The sequence below is a fragment of the Lissotriton vulgaris genome, chromosome 6 (assembly GCF_964263255.1).
Source record: "Lissotriton vulgaris chromosome 6, aLisVul1.2, whole genome shotgun sequence".
Lineage (NCBI taxonomy): Eukaryota > Metazoa > Chordata > Amphibia > Caudata > Salamandridae > Lissotriton > Lissotriton vulgaris.
Genome location: NC_141694.1, coordinates 1,862,646,500 through 1,862,665,353, shown reverse-complemented (window position 1 = coordinate 1,862,665,353; position 18,854 = coordinate 1,862,646,500). Strand labels below are relative to the sequence as shown.

Sequence of the window (18,854 nt, the reverse complement as noted above, 5' to 3'; positions counted from 1 at the left end):
GTGGTGCGAGAGACAAGCCAGTAAAAGGTAGGGCTGAGGCAGAGTCACTAATGTATTTGGAGACATATAGCACGGTGCGTTGTGCGAGAGACAAGCCAGTAAAAGGGGCTGGGGCGAAGTCACTAACGTAGTTGGAGACATATAGCACGGTGCGTGGTGCGAGAGACAAGCCAGTAAAAGGTAGGGCTGGGGCAGAGTCACTAACGTATTTGGAGACATATAGCACGGTGCGTGGTGCGAGAGACAAGCCAGTAAAAGGGGCTGGGGCGAAGTCACTAACGTATTTGGAGACATATAGCACGGTGCAAGAAACAAGCCAGTAAAAGGTAGGGCTGGGGCAGAGTCACTAACGTATTTGGAGACATATAGCACGGTGCGTGAAACAAGCCAGTAAAAGGGGCTGGGGCGAAGTCACTAACGTATTTGGAGACATATAGCACGGTGCGTGGTGCCAGAGACAAGCCAGTAAAAGGGGCTGGGGCGAAGTCACTAACGTATTTGGAGACATATAGCACGGTGCGTGAAACAAGCCAGTAAAAGGGGCTGGGGCGAAGTCACTAACGTATTTGGAGACATATAGCACGGTGCGTGGTGCCAGAGACAAGCCAGTAAAAGGGGCTGGGGCGAAGTCACTAACGTATTTGGAGACATATAGCACGGTGCGTGAAACAAGCCAGTAAAAGGGGCTGGGGCGAAGTCACTAACGTATTTGGAGACATATAGCACGGTGCGTGAAACAAGCCAGTAAAAGGGGATGGGGCAGAGTCACTAACGTATTTGGAGACATATAGCACGGTGCGTGGTGCGAGAGACAAGCCAGTAAAAGGTAGGGCTGAGGCAGAGTCACTAACGTATTTGGAGACATATAGCACGGTGCGTGAAACAAGCCAGTAAAAGGTAGGGCTGGGGCAGAGTCACTAACGTATTTGGAGACATATAGCACGGTGCGTGGTGCGAGAGACAAGCCAGTAGGCCCGATTGTAGGCTCACTACCGGCTGATGGAAAAAAACGTTTGAGTGTAAAGGCATTCTTACTAAAAATCAGCGTAGGCCAAAGCTTCTTTGCACTAAGGGAACATAACCGGAAAACTGAGCGGGAGAAAATATAGTGGAAAATACAGATTTTAAAAGACGACTGAAAAGCCAGAATCGGTTCAGAGCATAGAATCGGTGAAAGAGGACTTCGCTATTTTGCAACCACAATCGAAAATGACGTTGCAGATTTGTGCTGTTCAGAAATTATGTGAAATAGTTATACTGCAAGGTTGTTTACAGATATAAGACGTTCTGAAAACGTGGTACATTTGGCTTCCTTTATTTTAAGTTTGTAGGTGGCAAACTGGCAATTACTGCATTATAAAACTCACTAATATTAGCTACTACGTTTCTACAGCACCGCCTCACTTGCCTTAACAGAGAGTAACTGTTTTCTCTCTGAAGGGGTGAAGAACAGTGTAAGACTAATGTAAATCCCTACATAAGTGCAGAGGTAATACCAGCAAGCAACTCATGGGGATTCGAGCTGTTGGTGGTAATAACTGCGTTGGTAAGACGCCTCTAACTGGTTGCAAAGTCATCAGCTGAAATTCTTTCAATCCCGATGGAGAAATTAAACAGCTAATTTCTGTCGCATATCACAATATAATGGCGTTTTTCACTTGTCCCTTTTTGTCTGAAGTATACACTGGCTAGTGAAAGTGTGATCCGGTTTTCACCAGAAAGCTTTTTACAAATATTTTTGAACATGACTGAACAGGAAGAATACCTCAAGTCTAATTACGAACACTTACTGCATGCGACCCATGGTCTATTTTAAAATACATAATCTCAACTGGATAATAAGCAAAAATCGATGGCAGCGTCGTTTGAGACTCGCATGCATTATAATTGAGTAAAAAAAGGACCAGGTGCAGTTAGAACAAAGCACCACATGGTGGCAGCAAATTCTGAAGAATGTATGGCAAGAAAATATTAACCCTGGGCGAAGAAATATGCTACGTTTGCGCAACTACGCACTACGCGAACTGCACGTAGCACAGTGCAAAAAACGTGCAGCGTAGCATCACTTTTGCTTTGTGGTCCTCAACTTCAAGTTGGCGACGGCAAGCGAGCAAAATCAACATCCGTGCGAGATTTTTTCCTCGTTCGTGATCAGCAACATCAAGTTGCTGATCGCAAGCATGATAAATAAACCTTCCAGTGAGATTCTCAACGCGGGCAGGTCAGGTTTCTCATTGCTAGTGGTGCGTATGCTCGCGAACACTCACAAAGAGAAACTACCAGTCCCCGTTTAGAAAGTTGCTGCTCGAGTACAAGCCTACTCGAGCGGCAGAAAACAACCGCTTGCACTGTGCAAGATGCCGTTTGCAATGATTGCACAGTGCGGACAAGCATACGGCACTGCTCAATCAGAGCGAACACCATTTTTCCTACCACACTCTGCAGGACGTGTAGCTACGCGTAGCGTGCTTAGTGCGAAGTGTACTTTGCGTCTACTACGCAAACTACGCCCAGGGTTAGAAAATATACTTGCATTTTGAATGTTGTGCCTTCATTGCTCTAGCGGGGCTCTGTTTAATGTATGAGCCACTCAAAAATATCCACATGGCCCGTGGATAGGCTGTTAATTGAACATTTAGACACATTGATTTCAAACTATCAGAAAATATGTGGCAAACTGCCAGAGCCAAAAACTTAAGTCCCGGCGTTGGCTAATCATCCTGTGATGCGACCTGGCTGACATGGTCATAGGTGCAGCCTTTGCCTATGACTGGAGAAAAAGAAAGAAAAACATAACAAGAATAAGTTCTACAATGTGTGAGTTTTCTAAAGAAATCCCCCCAAAAGTGCCACATTATCTGGCACGCATACAGATTAAGTGTGCTCTGATGAAGATGTAGCAGGCCATAAAAGCTAACAAAGGCCTAGCCTATGACAATGCATGCTTCAGACAATTGTGCTCACGCTCCTCATTGAAAGCAAAATATGCTTCCAAATTCACATAGAATTAACCATAGCGTCATTTTTGTCTGACTTTTTGGGGGGATTTCTTTAGAAAAACCCACACATTGTAGAACCTATGCTGTTACGTTCCTTGTTATGTTTTTCTTTCTTTTACTCCAGTCATAGACATAGGCTGCACCTATGACCACGTCAGCCATGAGCTACTATGCTCACTGGTGAAGAAGGGTAAGTGAATGTACTCACTCATTGTAAACCATTTTGTGGGTGTTCTGGATTTAAGACCACCCACTCACGCTATGGTTTTGATGAAGGCCACCTGACTCGCATGAGGAGTTTTTGGCCGAAACATGCCTACCTACCACACGGTGCTGTGGACCAGTAACTAATCCACTTAAGCACCACAGTTTTTTTAACCATATCCCCTCCTGATCAATGAAACCCCTTCACGGGAAAGGAGATATTTTAATCACTTTTCACGACTGCGACCACCCAGACAATCTCCCTCCTGTTGGCAGCTGGTTAATCACTTGGAGAATTGAACCCTGAAGTGATTACGACCCAATGATGACACTACCCACCTTACCACATGAGCAGAGAAAAAACATATAAAGTGTCCTGTGCAAGTGTGGTTGATGGACTCCGATACAAGTTCCTTGAGATTCTTGATTGTTGACTCAAGTGATTCATTCCCCAATGATTATATTACTTAAAAAAACACCTTTAGGGCCAAGTAGTTTAAATAGGATGACGTCAGAGGTTCGAAGAGGTAATCTTGCAGATAAGCTGACACCAAGGGAAAGTGCCATAAGGGAATGGGAGAATAAGCTATCCTGTGAATGTTCCCTCACTTCTCAGGATTTGTCTGTAGCTCTTAAAATGTCATGGAGACATTTCGCAGCCATAGCGAAGAAAGAGCATAATGGATAAAGGCAGTTACATAATAGTACAGACTTATTCTTATATAGTGTTTCAATATACACTTCTACCTGTACTAAGTGCTGTGAGAAAGAAGTGTTATGATCGCCAAATGGAATAGTGCTCAATTGACTGACCTCAGGAGGATGCAGGATGAGTTGGCCCTGCCAGGTTTCAAACTCGCGACCTGGTAATCACAGAACATAACAGCCACGAGGGTGAACTAATTGAGAAAGAAGAAAAGACAGCAAAGAGGTCAACGGGGGCATAGATCACTGCAGGCAGTGCTGCTCGCATTGGAACAAAGCCAGCAAAGCTCCTTAAATTCTTACAGAAAGAGAAACAGGAGGTTACCATGGAAAGTTCCTACTTAGCTGTCTCTGGGTATTAGGGTGCCATGCTTGAGGTAGATTTTTGGTTGGCTTGGTAAGCAACATTTGTGGGGAGAGAAAATAGCTCATGGAGTAAGAGCAGTACGTGGAAAAGAAACAAGGAGGGAAATCATATATTTAAATTATGCCATGCTATATGTGTTCCTTTGAAAACTTAACCATGACCAGTAGCCTTGTATGGAAATTGGCTTTAATCTATTAACAGGTGAAGTATCATTTCATGACTCAGCATCGAGGGTGCACCTTTCTGCCTCTAGTAAGGCAGGGTCCGCTCTTCAACAAACCTGGCATTTTGGGTGGGCAACTGGAGGCTTGAGCCATACCAGTGCCCGCTGCCCGACTCTGGCTCAGCTTGACACTTGGACACTCAAACGCAAAAAGGGCTGAGCTGCCATGTGATTTCTGCCTGCCGTCCACTTTCTAACCACGAGCATCAAGAAGTAAAGACAAAGGGGCAGATTTATGAAGGACTTGCGCCGCCGGTGCGTCATTTTTAACATGGGAAAAAGTGACGCACCGGCGGCGCAAGTCCTTCATAAATCTGCCCCAAAGCATTCATCTTTGTTCTAAAACAGAGCGAAAGAGATGGACATCTAGTGGTTGAATTGCACAATGTGAGAAAATAAAAGCAGGGATCAACCATGGCTTCCCTGCTTCACAAAAGTTGGTGTTCCTTGGCAAATATTTAATTTAAGACAACTTATTTTTTCTGCATTATTTCCAATGAGAACACCTTCAATATGTGACCTCAGGCTGTGAGTTGTACAAAAACATCTTGTGCTTGATTGAATAGACTATAAAGTTGCTTGAGCAAGAGATAAGGAGGGCTTTTCAACTGTGACAACTTGATACAAACTTGAAACTCTGCTATGTCCACTGGGATGAACGTTTCTCTAAAACAGAGGCTAAAATCATAGATCCAACGCTATATCAAAGACAGTGAAGCAAAGCTTTCCCCACAGCAAAGAAAGAAATGGGTAGTTTTGCAAACCATGACGTTTATTAATAAATTACTAAAGTTTTAGTCTCAATCAAATCAATTTAACATACATAAGTCCCCTGAATACAGAATGTATGAATATAATCCAGGTAATTTAATTCTGCAAATGCCCCTAGATGTTATCAAAGACGGCAAAAGCAAAGTGAGATAAATTCTATACCCAGAAGGTAACACCCTATTACAAAACTAAGGTTGTTGAATTGATAAGCTGAACTTTTTGAAGCAGCTAGCGTCAACAAATATAAAAGTAAATCCAAATAAAAGTTCAAAACTTCAAAAGGAGAAATGTACTTGCTCTAGAAAGTAAGTAAGTTTGGGAGCAGAAATATGAGGATCATTTGGGTCTCGAGAGACGTCGAACTGCAAAGGTGGACAGGGGCAGGTCTCTCCATCTAAAACCAGTTCCATGCAGTTAAACATACAATGCACAGCTTCTCATCGAATAAGAACCAATAAAAATCTGTGTTGCCAATGTACTAGTTGTCAGCCTCTTACTCACTGGTAACACAAGCCAGATCCATCCATCATTGCTGCCTTCACAATATCTTTCAAAGGATGAGTCGCCTTCTCTACCTCCCATCATGTCGAGCCACTGGGAATCATTGTCCGGACAATTAATTGTAACAAGCATGACCTTCAGACAACAGGCTAACAGGAAATACTTTTCAATGAGACCACTGCAACTCTTGAAATAACTCATGGCACATATAAGTGATGGTTAAGCATGGTGGCAAGTCAACATTTTATTAAGCACAAATAAATGATGACTTTGCGTCATCACATGTATAGCACTTGACTTGCCTCTAGGTTCACTAATGGCATTGTTGTTAAAAGACAAGATGTAGGTAAATGGGCTGGAGATGAATGACTTGGTTTATTAATATGTGCTTCGTTGTATGTCAGGCTTAAAATGCAGCACTTAAGATCACCCCTTTCCAATGGAAGTATTGTTCTCGGCCGAAGGATAATGATTCCTGAAGGAGAGTAGTAGATGCGTAGCACTCAGTCAGTCAGTCAGTCAAATTTACTTTATTCGGTTTATGTGTAAACCATAAAAGCATACTAAAAAGACATATAGTGTCAAAAGAGATAAAAAACCATGATTTACAAATAAAAAATGTTTACAATATACAAGTATTTACAAACATAAAACTGTCGAATAGGCAGTTTGGGTAAATTACATCAGGACACAACAATAAGTTAAAACATGTATAATTTGAGCTTAGCTTATTTTCCTTATGGTTCTAACAGCTGCAGAAAGAAAGCTGGCAATGATAAAATGTTCCCATACATTTGTAAACATTTGCAGATAGAGTAGGGCTGGCTTAACTTGCACAAAGCCCTTATTAGCTAAAATAGGGAGAATAAAGCGCTTCCGAATACCAGTAAGATGCTAGCAAAAAAACATAAAATGCATAATGTCCTGCCCAGAGAAATTGTCACAAGTGCAAGCCAGAAGATCTTCGACCCTCTTCCAACCTGTCGAATCACCAAGGAGAAAATTAAATTGATTTAGTCTAAACCTAATCAATAAAACTCGGTGATTAGGGTTTGTGACAATATCCAGGTATGGTTCCATGGGCACTGTAGTTTTCAGCAATTGATGAGCCCTTACTGTCGCCTTTTCCAGCTCACTCTCTTCTCTTGCCATAGTGGCTACTTGCAAGTATGTTTCTTTAGTCCATTTTATATCTCCCCTCAATACCTTTTCTGGTGAGTTATATAATTCAGGTCTACCCAACTTTTCTGATAGATTATGGAAGTATTTAAGCCAGGGAATACAATGCCCACGATCAAGTGCCATACGATCTTTCAAAATTTCGTGGTTTAGCACTAGTTCAGGGTATAGCCAAGTCATTATCCATTTTAACAAGGGTGCCACAGCAATTGAATCTTCTACAAAGCCAATTCCACATTCCTGATGGACAATATAGTTGGCTGTTGATTGTGGAATGGATAGAGTGTTCCTAAGGAACCTGTCTTCAACCATCTGAATGGCCTTCACATTCTTAATGCCCCACAGATCAGCGGTGTACATTGCAATGGATACACATTTAGCTCTGTATATTTGAAAAAGGGCCTTCATTGGTCTGGGTCCTAATTTGCAAGCAAAACCTAGGACAGCAGATGTTGCTCTAGTCAAAACTGTTTTTTTTGCTAAAATTGGAGTTCCCCAAGGTCCCTGATCATCAAATAGAACTCCTAAATATGGGAACGTCGAGACCCTGGTTAACATGTTCCCCTCAGAATGAAGAGTTTTAACCCTTGTGGTTCTCTGACCAATGGCCATTACATGAGATTTGGAAAAGTTTACGATCAGATCCAGTGATCTCATGAAAACCGCAAAGGAATTTAAAAGTAATTGGAGTCCTATTGTGGTTCTACCTAAGAGAGCGGCATCGTCCGCATAGAGGAGTGCCGGAATCATACGTTACCCAGCACAGGGAATATCTTTACACGTAAAGTGGAATCTAAATTGTTAATGTAAAGTGTGAAAAGCAGGGGCGCCAAGATACACCCCGGCCTGACACCATTGACAATGGGTATTCCTTCGGTGCAATTGCCCAGCTGGTCGTACCTCACAGTAGAAGATAAATCTCTGTGTAGATCTGCTAGAAAGTGGACGATGCTGTTGTCAACTCCTAAGGTCCGAAGCATAGTCCACAATTTGGACCTGTTCACTCGGTCAAAGGCCGAAGACAGGTCCATAAAGGCCAGGAAAAGTGCACCCTTCTTGGCGACCGTATATTTCCCAATCAATAATTGCAGGTTTAGGCATTGGTCTATCGTGCCGATCCCCTTTCTGAAGCCATACTGCACGACAGAGAGTGTTCCAGCCAGCCGGTTAATTGGCTTAACACCACCCTTCCTAGTACCTTAACTGAGGAGACAATGAGAGATATCGGGCGGTAGCGGCTAGGATCCCCTCTATTACCTTTTTTAAAAATTGGAACTATAACGGATTTTGCCCATTTATTAGGCAGACCCAGTTGATATGCATTGACGAAGACATTATACAATATCTTTGACCATGTCTTAATGTCGGATTTAAAAAGGTCTGCCAGCACTCCGTCCGGTCCAGGGGCCTTATTGCTCGTCATTTGGATTATTGCCTCCGATACCTCCAGCTCAGTAAAAGATAGAGTGTATTCTTCAGTATTAAGGTCCAAGTTAGCACGCATATCTTCCCCATCATAAACTTGTTTAAAATGACTATACCAACCCTGTTCCTGAATACCACAATCAAGCTCGCTATTACAGGTTTCGAGAAAAAAGGGCCTATTGACCACCGCCTAAAATTTAGCACTATTATTGACAACATCAATTGATAAAAGCTCGTTCCAGGCCTCCCACCTGATTTCCTTCTTCCGGTTCCTTAAGGCCATTTTATATGTATGCCTTAGGCCGTCTATAGCTAATTTATCCGGAGGGGTGGATTTCAATGCTGCCAATAACTTCTGATGGGCTATGGAACAATTGTGGTCAAAACATCTCTCTCCGACCCTAGCTTGGCACTTACATGGAAGTTTAAGATCCCTGTCAATTTGATCACAGATTTTAGCATAGGCCACCAAGACCTCCTCATCCACTTTGCCTTCTATCAAACAGATGGACATTTCATGACCAACCTTAGCTACTAAGTTGTCGTGAAAGTCATGAGGCACCACCCGGCACCATTTTAGTCGACGAGCTTAGTCTGTGGGCCTTATATCTGAGATACCTACTGTTCTACTAGGTTTTTCCTTTTTTTTTAAACGTCTAACAAGGTCAGTGTGACAAGGTTGTAGACCAGGAAACACTATACCCACTTACCCTATTGGCCACTGCCGTACTAACAAAAATATAATCAATGGTTGATCCTAGGCCCTTGCCTTTAAAAGTAGGGACTTCCCCCTCAGTTTGTTTGGGTAAGTCAGGTCATTTTCTGCCACCAGTTCCTCCAAATAGGATCCCTGTGGTGAATGCTCAAAATGTACATTCTCTTGGTCAGTCGGACCTAGGCTATCCCAAACATAAGAGTTTCCTTTACAGCAGTGACGATTAAAATCGCCCAGCACAATAGCCAAATAGCAATGTGTAGTTTTTTTACTATACGATTCCAAAAAGTCATGTAAACTGACTAGGCGTTCATTTAAAAAAGCTTTATCAAAAGAGTTTAAGAAAATTGACAATAAGCCAAATACCAGCATCCTTGGTTAGGATTTGCACGGTGAAATAATAAGGTGTACCAATCTCCACATTGGTGTATGTGCCCTCAATTCTTATAGAAATCAAGTTCCCTTCGCCCTCCCCATTGAGGAAGCAATTGCCGGTGACCAAAATGCTGTATAACCATCCAAAAGAAATGTATTTTTAATGTCCCAGGTTTCCTGCAGCCCAATGAAATCGCACTCAGTGAGACAATCCCTCCATTTAGTGTTGTTGGCCTTGTTACTTAGTCTAGCGATGTTCCAGCTAAGTATCCTTGTCCCTACATCAGTATTCCTCATCGGGGCACTTAATACAGGAGACTCCTTATTTACTGCTGTCCCACTGGGTGTGGTAATCTCTGCTAATACTGGGGGATCCAGTCAGCCTATCTCCTCAAGGTTTGTAAATATCTCAAATCTGTTTTGTGTTGGAACAGTAATTTCATTTGGTCCCCAGTATTGTGCCCTGCCAGACATGTTTATTCTGCTTCTTTCTATTGGTACTGAGTTAGGATAAAAGAACACTAGGGGTAGGATAGTAATACCTACACCCCTTGGGTTCCTTGTCCCTGCCCTCTCAAGAATCAATTTAACAATTTGCGGAGACCCAAAATTAAGTACCACACAGTCCCCACCACTCAATTTCACAGTGTCCCCAATCCAGGGAACTCTGCGTGTCATTTTAAAATCTCTCAAGAAGCAGCTGCCCAACCCAGTTAAGTTGTCAAGGTGGTGGAGGGCTTTATTTCTAAGAGATGACCAATTTTCCTCTGTTCCTTGCTGCAAGGGGGGGACATTAGATTATATAACTGTCAAAGGAGTAGCCTCAGGGGTTAGGTTAAACTGGTTAGCTCAGTTTGGGCGATGGTTAGTTCCATGCGCCAAGCCGTGAAGTACACCCTTATTTGATTCTTGCCTGCAACTCATGCTTACACGGGCAGGATGGATCCATAATGCGTCTCTCAACCATGGGAGCTTGGGTGTTACTACTTTGTCCCATGATAGACCCATTTTGCAAAGTACTTTGTCCCGTGACTTCTTCCCTGTTCCCTTCCCTATTCCTGACGGCTGGCCCCATTATCCCCCTCCCCCCCTCCCCAAGGTGCTCTGGTGTGACAATAGATGATTATCAATTTTGCACAATCTGCCGTCTATATCCTCGAGTTTCCTAAAAATGGGGTTAAATATGGATTCTAGTTTCTCTTCTAGTTTCGCTATAAAGCGATTTTCCATATCAGACTGGACCTGCATAGTAGAGTACTGTGGATTCACACTTGATAACATATTTTTACCTGGGGGACAGTGTTTTGTGGAAGGCCCTTCCTCCCCTGGGAGCCCCTAGTTTAAGGTACCTTGCTGACTTGGTGTGTGGTAACTGAGGTACTGCCTGCCTTCCTTTTCTTTGATATAATACTAGTGCTAGCAGCAACCCCACCATTCCCTGCGTGCGCTAAGCGTTGCTGACGAGTACGAATTTTTGAGGCAATGGGTTGATTAGGGGCCGAGTTTTCCGCAACAGGGGGTAGAGTATTTAGGACTACAGGCGAGGATACAGTAGCTGGATTTTGTGCCCCTCTTGTTTCCATAGTGTCTGTTACCAATACCGGCCCCTGCAGAGAGGGTCCCATAGGGGCCCGTCTAAAATCTAGGGACAGCCTTTTTTGGGTTTTCTCAATCTCCTGTAGTAATTCAGATTCGGCCCTGATGAAAAAAGCGTCAAGGGCCCCCACAATGCCTAACCCCCCTCCTCCTTTAGTTTGGCCCCTATTCATTTTTAACAAAGGAGCCCAGACAAGAATAAGAGAACTATTACAACAACCTTCAGTAAAGTCTCACTAAAAAGTCTTACTTGCTGACCAAGTTCTTTAAAGTTCCTTGTGGCACATAAGGTCCAGGTGAAAGGGGGATGGCCCAGCCCAGCCTCTTCCAGTCGCTGACTGCCACAGACGGCCCCGCCCTTGTCCTGACCTTCTCCCGGTGCAATCCGCACGCGTCCCGCGATGCGGGGGCTCTCAGGTCTTTTTAAGCGCCACCGGCTGCACAATGATTGACAGCAGCGTCCTGCCACAAATGCTCATGGGGGATGTGGTCCCCCCTCCTGGCAACCGCGCTGCGATGTCCTGGCGGCTGCGGCAGCAGGGGGAGACCAACACCAGTAGCAGGGGCTTGTAGCGGCAGGCAGTGACTGTAATCCCAGTAGGTTTGTTGCCCAGCAGGTCAAAAGAGCATAGCACTCTCTTCCTGAAAAATGCAATGAGGGTAGAAGAATATTCTTTCATTTATGTATCTGAGGAGTTGTAGGAAAGTGATACTATGTATACATTATTAGGATATGTGTAGCAGGAGCCTGTTTTATACACCTGCATTGTGCCATGTTATTAAATGAATTAAAACATCTCTAATGATTTTTAAGATTGTCAATTTCTTATTATTTTGTGATCTTGGCTCAACTGAGGCCTTACGGGGGCTGTGTTTCTGATTCATAATGATAACAATGTTTGTGATGTGTTTCAGACACAGATCACGCGGGCAGTTGCCCCAACATATTGGCCAAGTGCAAGCTCCCACTGCCTCCCCCATCGTGCCAGAGCGACAACAACTGTACGAAGGGCCAGAAGTGCTGCGACCTCTGCGGGAAGAAATGTCTAGATGCTGAGCAAGGTAGAGTATCCTCAAAATCCTTACTGCATGGGGGTCAGGACTGAGTTTGGTCATTCTTTTGTTGTAGCCAACCTTTAATATTTCCATTACTTTGGTAAGTCAAGTTTTGCCCTCTCGCCAAGCAGCTGGCCCAACTGCATTGGCACCCCGCCCGACCCAAAAAAGGAGATTAAGAGCCTGGGGGTCTGGCTGGAGCCGGATTTGTCCTTTAGGACACACGCCAAGAAGACCGCAGGCGTGTGCTATGGAATGCTCCTGTCGGCCCGTAAGGTTCTCCCCCTGCTACCAGAACTCTCCCGGAAGCTGCTAGTCCAAGGCTTAATCATCTCACGCCTGGACTACAGTAATGCGCTCTTTCTTGGAGCGCCAGAGTCTACGTTTAAGATCCTGCAACAAGTGCAGAACGCAGCAGCAAGGCTGCTGCGGAACGTTCCTGCCAGGCAGTCAGCCAGGCCTGCTTTAAAAGCACTCCATTAGCTCCCTGTCAAAGAGAGAGTTACCTTTAAGGCCCTGTGCATCGCCCACAAGAGCATACAGGGGAAAGGACCAGCTATTCTGAAGGACATGATTCGCCCCTAAAAGCCCACTAGAGCCTTATGCTCTGACAACAAACATTTCCTTCAGACAAGGAGAATTAGGAGAGCCCGTTCAGGGGGCAGGAGTTTCTCTATCCATACAGCACGCGCCTGGAACTCCCTCCCATTCTCGTTGCGCTCCGAACCAAACCTCCTCAGATTCCGGAAACATCTGAAAACGTATCTTTTTCCAGAATAACTGTAGCTCTTCTGCTCTCGATTAATAGCCTGCTCTGGGTTTCTATAAGCGATGGGATGCCCAAGGGTAACCGTGCGCGGTACAAAATTCAATAATAATAATAATAATTGTGGTTTTACTATTGCTTAGAGGTTTCCATGGCTGAGAGAATTTGACTAAAGATCAACAGGTTCCACCACAATGATGTCTCATCACATCTCAACTTTAGTTTGTTTACTTTTTCAGTTGTGACTATGGCAATCTTTTGACATTCCACCAAAGCCCCTTTAATTGAACAGCATGTTTGTGTTCACAGGCTGCATGCCATAATCTGTAAGCTTTGGGCAGTTTCCTCACTTGAGGTTGAAAATCTACTAGTGAAGCTCAGGAGGAGTTTTTTCAGCTGGTGTCCTTTCAAGATTGCTCCTCACTGAAGTTAAGGAGTCTTCTTAAAATCTTGTAAGATCCCTGCATTCCAGGGTGTGTTTATGTTCCTGCAGAGCTTCTCTTGGTGGTTTTGTGCCCCCTCAACTTCACGCCATTGGTGAACGACTGCTTTTTCCAACAGAGTTTGGTCTGTAGTGAAATGACACATTGTGCAGGAACCACCTAGTTCCTTTCCCCAGGCCCATCAAAATCTTTCAAGATTCTGTGTATTACACTGAGAATAACACATGTGAGATGGTGCTCAGGACCACAGCATCAGGTCAGAGAGGTTCATCACACAGCACTTCAGCATATCCTTGAGGGCACGGTGCCTTAGCAGCCCCGCCTGATAGTGGTGTTGGATGTATGTCAATACAACGCGATGTTTTACATCGCAGTACTTTACAACGCATGTTTTACAATGCAAGTCGTTACCACGACTTGCGTTGTTGGGGGCTGGATAGTGAATAGTTTAATTTACTATTCCAACTCCAATCCCCGTGGATAGTAGGGAAGGAGTTGGATAGTAAATTAAACTATTTACTATCCTGGAGCGCACCCCAGCGCAATTCGTGTTACAACTTGCGTTGTAAAAGTTGCATCGTAAGGGAACTGCGGTGTAACATCTGCGTTGTAAAGGATGTTCCCCTTCATACGGTGGCCTTTTTCTGATTTCCGATTCCCAGTGTTAATGATTTTTTGTCCTAGTCTTGTTTTGTTATTTTTGTTTTTCTAGATGCATGGGTTACGTCCATTTCTACACTTATTGCCTAACTTGAATCCCTAATGGTAACCAGTTAAAACACCTCTGATATTGTTATCGCAACCTTACTTTGCACATTACCACGTCACCACTTGAATATATTGAATGTTGAATATTCCTTCAGTATCTATCAGCCTCTCTGGCACAGTTAAGGCTAAAGGTGGCCACTGGTTTTTCAAGGAGGCTTCTAGCCGGTCTCCATTTGGGAAGAGCTGGTTTAAAGTATTATGTCACTAGCCAGAGTTCAACTTGGCACTTGAAAGGAAGAGCCATGCAGACCAATTTAAAAGAAAATGAAAAACACTAGTGATGCTGTTCATATTTAGGGACCATCTCCATGAACCAGTAGCAGCACATACCAACCGTTGCAGGGCCTGCTGTTGTTTACTCTAGGTAAAATCAATAGACATGGCCCCAGCTGCTGTATGTGTTCTAGCACAGCACTGCAACAATACCAGCAGAAGCAAGGTGTGGAAGGGGTGGTGATGAATTACAAAGGTCTGTATTGCTCCTGCACACAGCTTTTGCCACACTACTGAATGCAGATCACATTTGCCTTCCAGTCGGTAGAATCATTACTTGTAGAAACAGGATTGTTTGATGTTGATTAATTGCAGTGTATTGCACAGTGCATGCAAGTTGCTCCACACACTTTGCTGGATGCAGCTTCCTTTGCTTATCAAGAGTTGGAATAATGCCTCCACCCATTTTTGGCACAAAGAGGTTGGAGTCTCTCCAGCGCCTCTGTGTGAAGTTCATTGCCATGATATTCTTTCTTATGGATGACAATAGGGCAGATCAAAGGAGGGGGAGCTTGTGGCTCATCATAGAAACCTTCTTCCCAGCTCCTTGTGAAGAGGAGTGGAGGCCTGTGCTCCTACGCATGGTGATGTCACTAAATGTGCACAGGAATGCACAACAGCCGGCATGCATGCGCTGCACACTAGGCATGCAGACTTCCGGCTGACCTCATCCTATCATTTCAACTTCAGAACGGCCACCTAGTGTCAAAGAAAGCGTCACTCTGTCAAACCCACACTGCTCTGATCATCAGTGGGGGTGGAGATGACGAGGGGCTCACTGCAGTGTTTTTATCATTTAGTGGGGGTTGAAAAGGTGGGGGTTCCCTGCAGCATCATTGTCTTCCCCCATCTTTTTCTAAATGGCATGAGAGCTCTCACTAAGAACCTAGGTCAAGGTTGGCCATTGCCACATGCACACATAGTGTCTATCTGCTATTTATTGACATTCCTGGGTGTAGTCTATATGCAGTAAGCTGAAAAGTGTTGGTGCTGATGTGCATCTCCCAACACAGAGGATGAGTCAGCAACTCTGTGGTTGCACCTGGTGCTGGGATAAGTGTACAACTGTATAATGCTCTGGAACAAGTAGGTATGAGATGCTGTCCCCATGTACTTGCAAGGGGGTTGATATTGATTCTCTTAATCATCAAATGAGCCATATGGCATCAGCTTCCCTTTGTAGGTTTATGGTGCTTTCAAACACTGACTATTCTGAATGTGCTGTTGAGGTCAATGTACCAAGATGCACAGTGATCATCCTTTTGGTGTGTGCTGCACTTGTGTTGGTATCAATGTGTCCCAAAGATGAAGTGTGCTTTTGCAGAACAAACTAACAATGGCCCAGAGAACCCAGACTAGTATGCAAGTTGCAAGCCTTAGGCAGCCATATGGCACAAGGCAGTCCCTGTTACGGAAAATGGTTGACGGTCTCCCTGGCCTAAATAGGATAGAATGACCTCACTATGACCCCGCGGCTCATTGGTTGATAGACTGTGAGTGACAGGTTCCCACCAGCAGAGTGTGCTAAGGCTCATCCGTAGAACGCCCGCGCCTTCTCCTATTTTATGACAGATACACCATTCCCAAACACTAAATGATGCCTCCTCTAGTTACCTGCAGCTGGAATAGGGCAAAGCAGGTAACACAGTAAGATCTATGAGGGCCTCAATCTGCTGTAAGGTGAAGGGTAAATACATACACATTCAGGCTTCATCCAAGAATGGGGAGCATGAGAAGGTGGCAGCTTCAGCTCTAGCCAAAACTGCTAGGATAATCACAGCCTACAATTTTGATGCCTAAAGCATCTCACATAAATGGTCTACCAATGTAAATGATATAGTAATCCTGGCTCCTGCAGAGAATGGCGGCTGCACACTGGTCATTTCCTGGAAGACTACTGTCGAGCAAGGAAGCGCCTGCAGGTGAACTTAAAAAGACAATAATAATGGTTTTCAAAATAGAAACGTAAAATATTTCCTTATTGGCTCAGACGTTGGTCGTGCATAAGCCTAAACCTACCTGAGGCTCAGCCTATGTGCTTCTGAAGGTTTTAAGTGGCAATAAAGTGGCTGTAGAAAACAAACACTACATGCCTTCAACAGCATCAACAAATAATTAGGATTCTTCAACCAATGAAGAACATCAGTGCTAAGACCTCCTGACAGTGTCGTCTACCCAGGCGGCAACTAGACATAATATCGACTCCACAATATCGAATGGACAAAATATCGAGTTAAAAATATCGACAATAATAAAATATCGATAACAAAAATATCGTTGGTCAAAATATCGAATAAAGTAATGATAAAAAAATATCGAGTACAAAAATATCGACTCAAAAAAATCGACAAGACAAAATATCGATAAATAGTCAAAGTAAAAATATCGATAATATGTAGAAAAAAGGTTAAAAAAAAATAAAAAAATTATTAATAGTAATATAAATAGTAGTTAATGTTTAGGAGGGGGATGTTGGGTTAATAGGGGATAAGGGTGGGGAGTAATTTAATAATAATTAATTAATTAATATATGTTTGTAAATATTTTTAATTAATAATTAATTGGTAATTAATTAATATTAATTAGTTAATTATTTAATATAATTTTGTACATATTTTTAATAGTAATTAATTGGTAATTCATTAATATTAATTAGTTAATTACATTAATTAGAGTATTTTTTTATATATATAATTTTTGTTATTGTTAATTAATTAATTAATTGGGAAAATAATATTAATTATTAAATTAAATTAATTACAGCTAATGTGCTAATATATTTACTTTATTGTTATTGTTAATTAATAATTAATTGGTAATTAAATAATATTAATTAATTTTGGGTAAAGGAGTATTTTTAGGGTCAGTTTTGGGTTTTTGGGTAAAGTGGTATTTTTAGGGTTCAGGGTCAGTTTTGGGTTTTTGGGTAAAGGGGTATTTTTAGGGTTCAGGGTCAGTTTTCAGTTTTTGGGTAAAGGGGTATTTTAGGGTTCAGGGTCAGTTTTCAGTTTTTGGGTAAAGGGGTATTTTTAGGGTTCAGGGTCAGTTTTCAGTTTTTGGGTAAAGGGGTATTTTTAGGGTTCAGGGTCAGTTTTCAGTTTTTGGGTAAAGGGGTATTTTTTGGGTTCAGGGTCAGTTTTCAGTTTTTGGGTAAAGGGGTATTTTTAGGGTTCAGGGTCAGTTTGGGGTTTTTGGGTAAAGGGGTATTTTTTGGGTTCAGGGTCAGTTTTCAGTTCTTGGGTAAAGGGGTATTTTTTGGGTTCAGGGTCAGTTTTCAGTTTTTGGGTAAAGGGGTATTTTTAGGGCTCAGGGTCAGTTTTGTGTTTTTGGGTAAAGGGGTATTTTTAGGGTTCAGGGTCAGTTTGGGGTTTTTGGGTAAAGGGGTATTTTTAGGGTTCAGGGTCAGTTTTGGGTTTTTGGGGTACAGGGATATTTTTAGGGTTCAGGGTTAGTTTTGGTTTTTTGGGGTACAGGCGTACAGGGTAAATATAAAATAAATTTAAATTAAATCAATTAAATGAAATTAAAAAAAATAAAATTACATTAAATTAATAAGTTTTTAATTTATTTTAAATGTATATGTATTAGTTTTAATTTTTTAATTTTTTAATTATGTTTTAATGTTTTTATTTAATATTTGTAAAATTATATGTATTTTAACATTATTTTTACATTATTAATAATACATTTAAAAAAACGATATTTTTAATTTCTATATTTTTGTACTACAATATTAATTTTTCGATATTTTTGTAGTGTTAGGGGTAATTTCATGAAAAACAATATATTTGTAGTCAATATTTATTAAGGCGATATTTATGTACTCGATATTCTAAAGAGTCGATATTTTTGACTCGATATTTTTGTAGTTGGTGTAATAAGTATAGAAAGTCGATATTTTTGTCGTCGATAATTTTTCAACGATATTTTAGCAAGTCGATAATGTGACCGTCGATAATATTTCAGTGATCCTACCCAGGCACATTGAAAGGGGTGTGTGGGGCCTAACAGCAACAACCAGTGCACAGAGTGGGACAAACCCCCAAACAGAAACCACACACCCACAATCCTGCAAAGCAGTCCTTTGTGTGCACAGAAACTGCCCTCATCATGGGTGCAAAGCAAACCAGAAGGAGGGAGATGCCCCTGGTCCTCGGTGCCTGAAGGTGTGTTCTGCATTCTGCTGCCATCTGAAAAAGTCAATGGAGTGCAAAAAAACGATGGATTTGGGCCCAGATCTTTTGACTGGGGGAATGTGTGACATTGATCCACATTCGGTCCATCACTTGTTGTTTTTGCAATTGCCGCCCTAAGTGCGCTGGGGATGCCCAGACGTGGGTCCCAGGCACTCCACACCACTTGGAGTCAAGCTAGCCGGGCTGATGAGAGGTGTTACCTCGAAACCGGTCCGGTCCTCGGATGCTTGATTCCGTTCTGGGAAGGACATGGCTTTTGTAGTTCGGACTGGACTGTTCCCATGGGGCAACA

General features: G+C 42.7%; 1 protein-coding gene across 1 annotated transcript in view; it reads left to right on the top strand.

The window, feature by feature from the left end:
* Window positions 1–18,854, top strand: part of LOC147709680 (uncharacterized) — a 237,182-nt gene that overhangs the window by 36,999 nt on the left and 181,329 nt on the right. Inside the window, exon 6 of the mRNA XM_086928192.1 lies at window positions 11,976–12,122. Within this exon, the coding sequence (XP_086784318.1) occupies window positions 11,976–12,122 (147 nt within the window). The remainder of the gene's footprint in view (window positions 1–11,975; window positions 12,123–18,854) is intronic.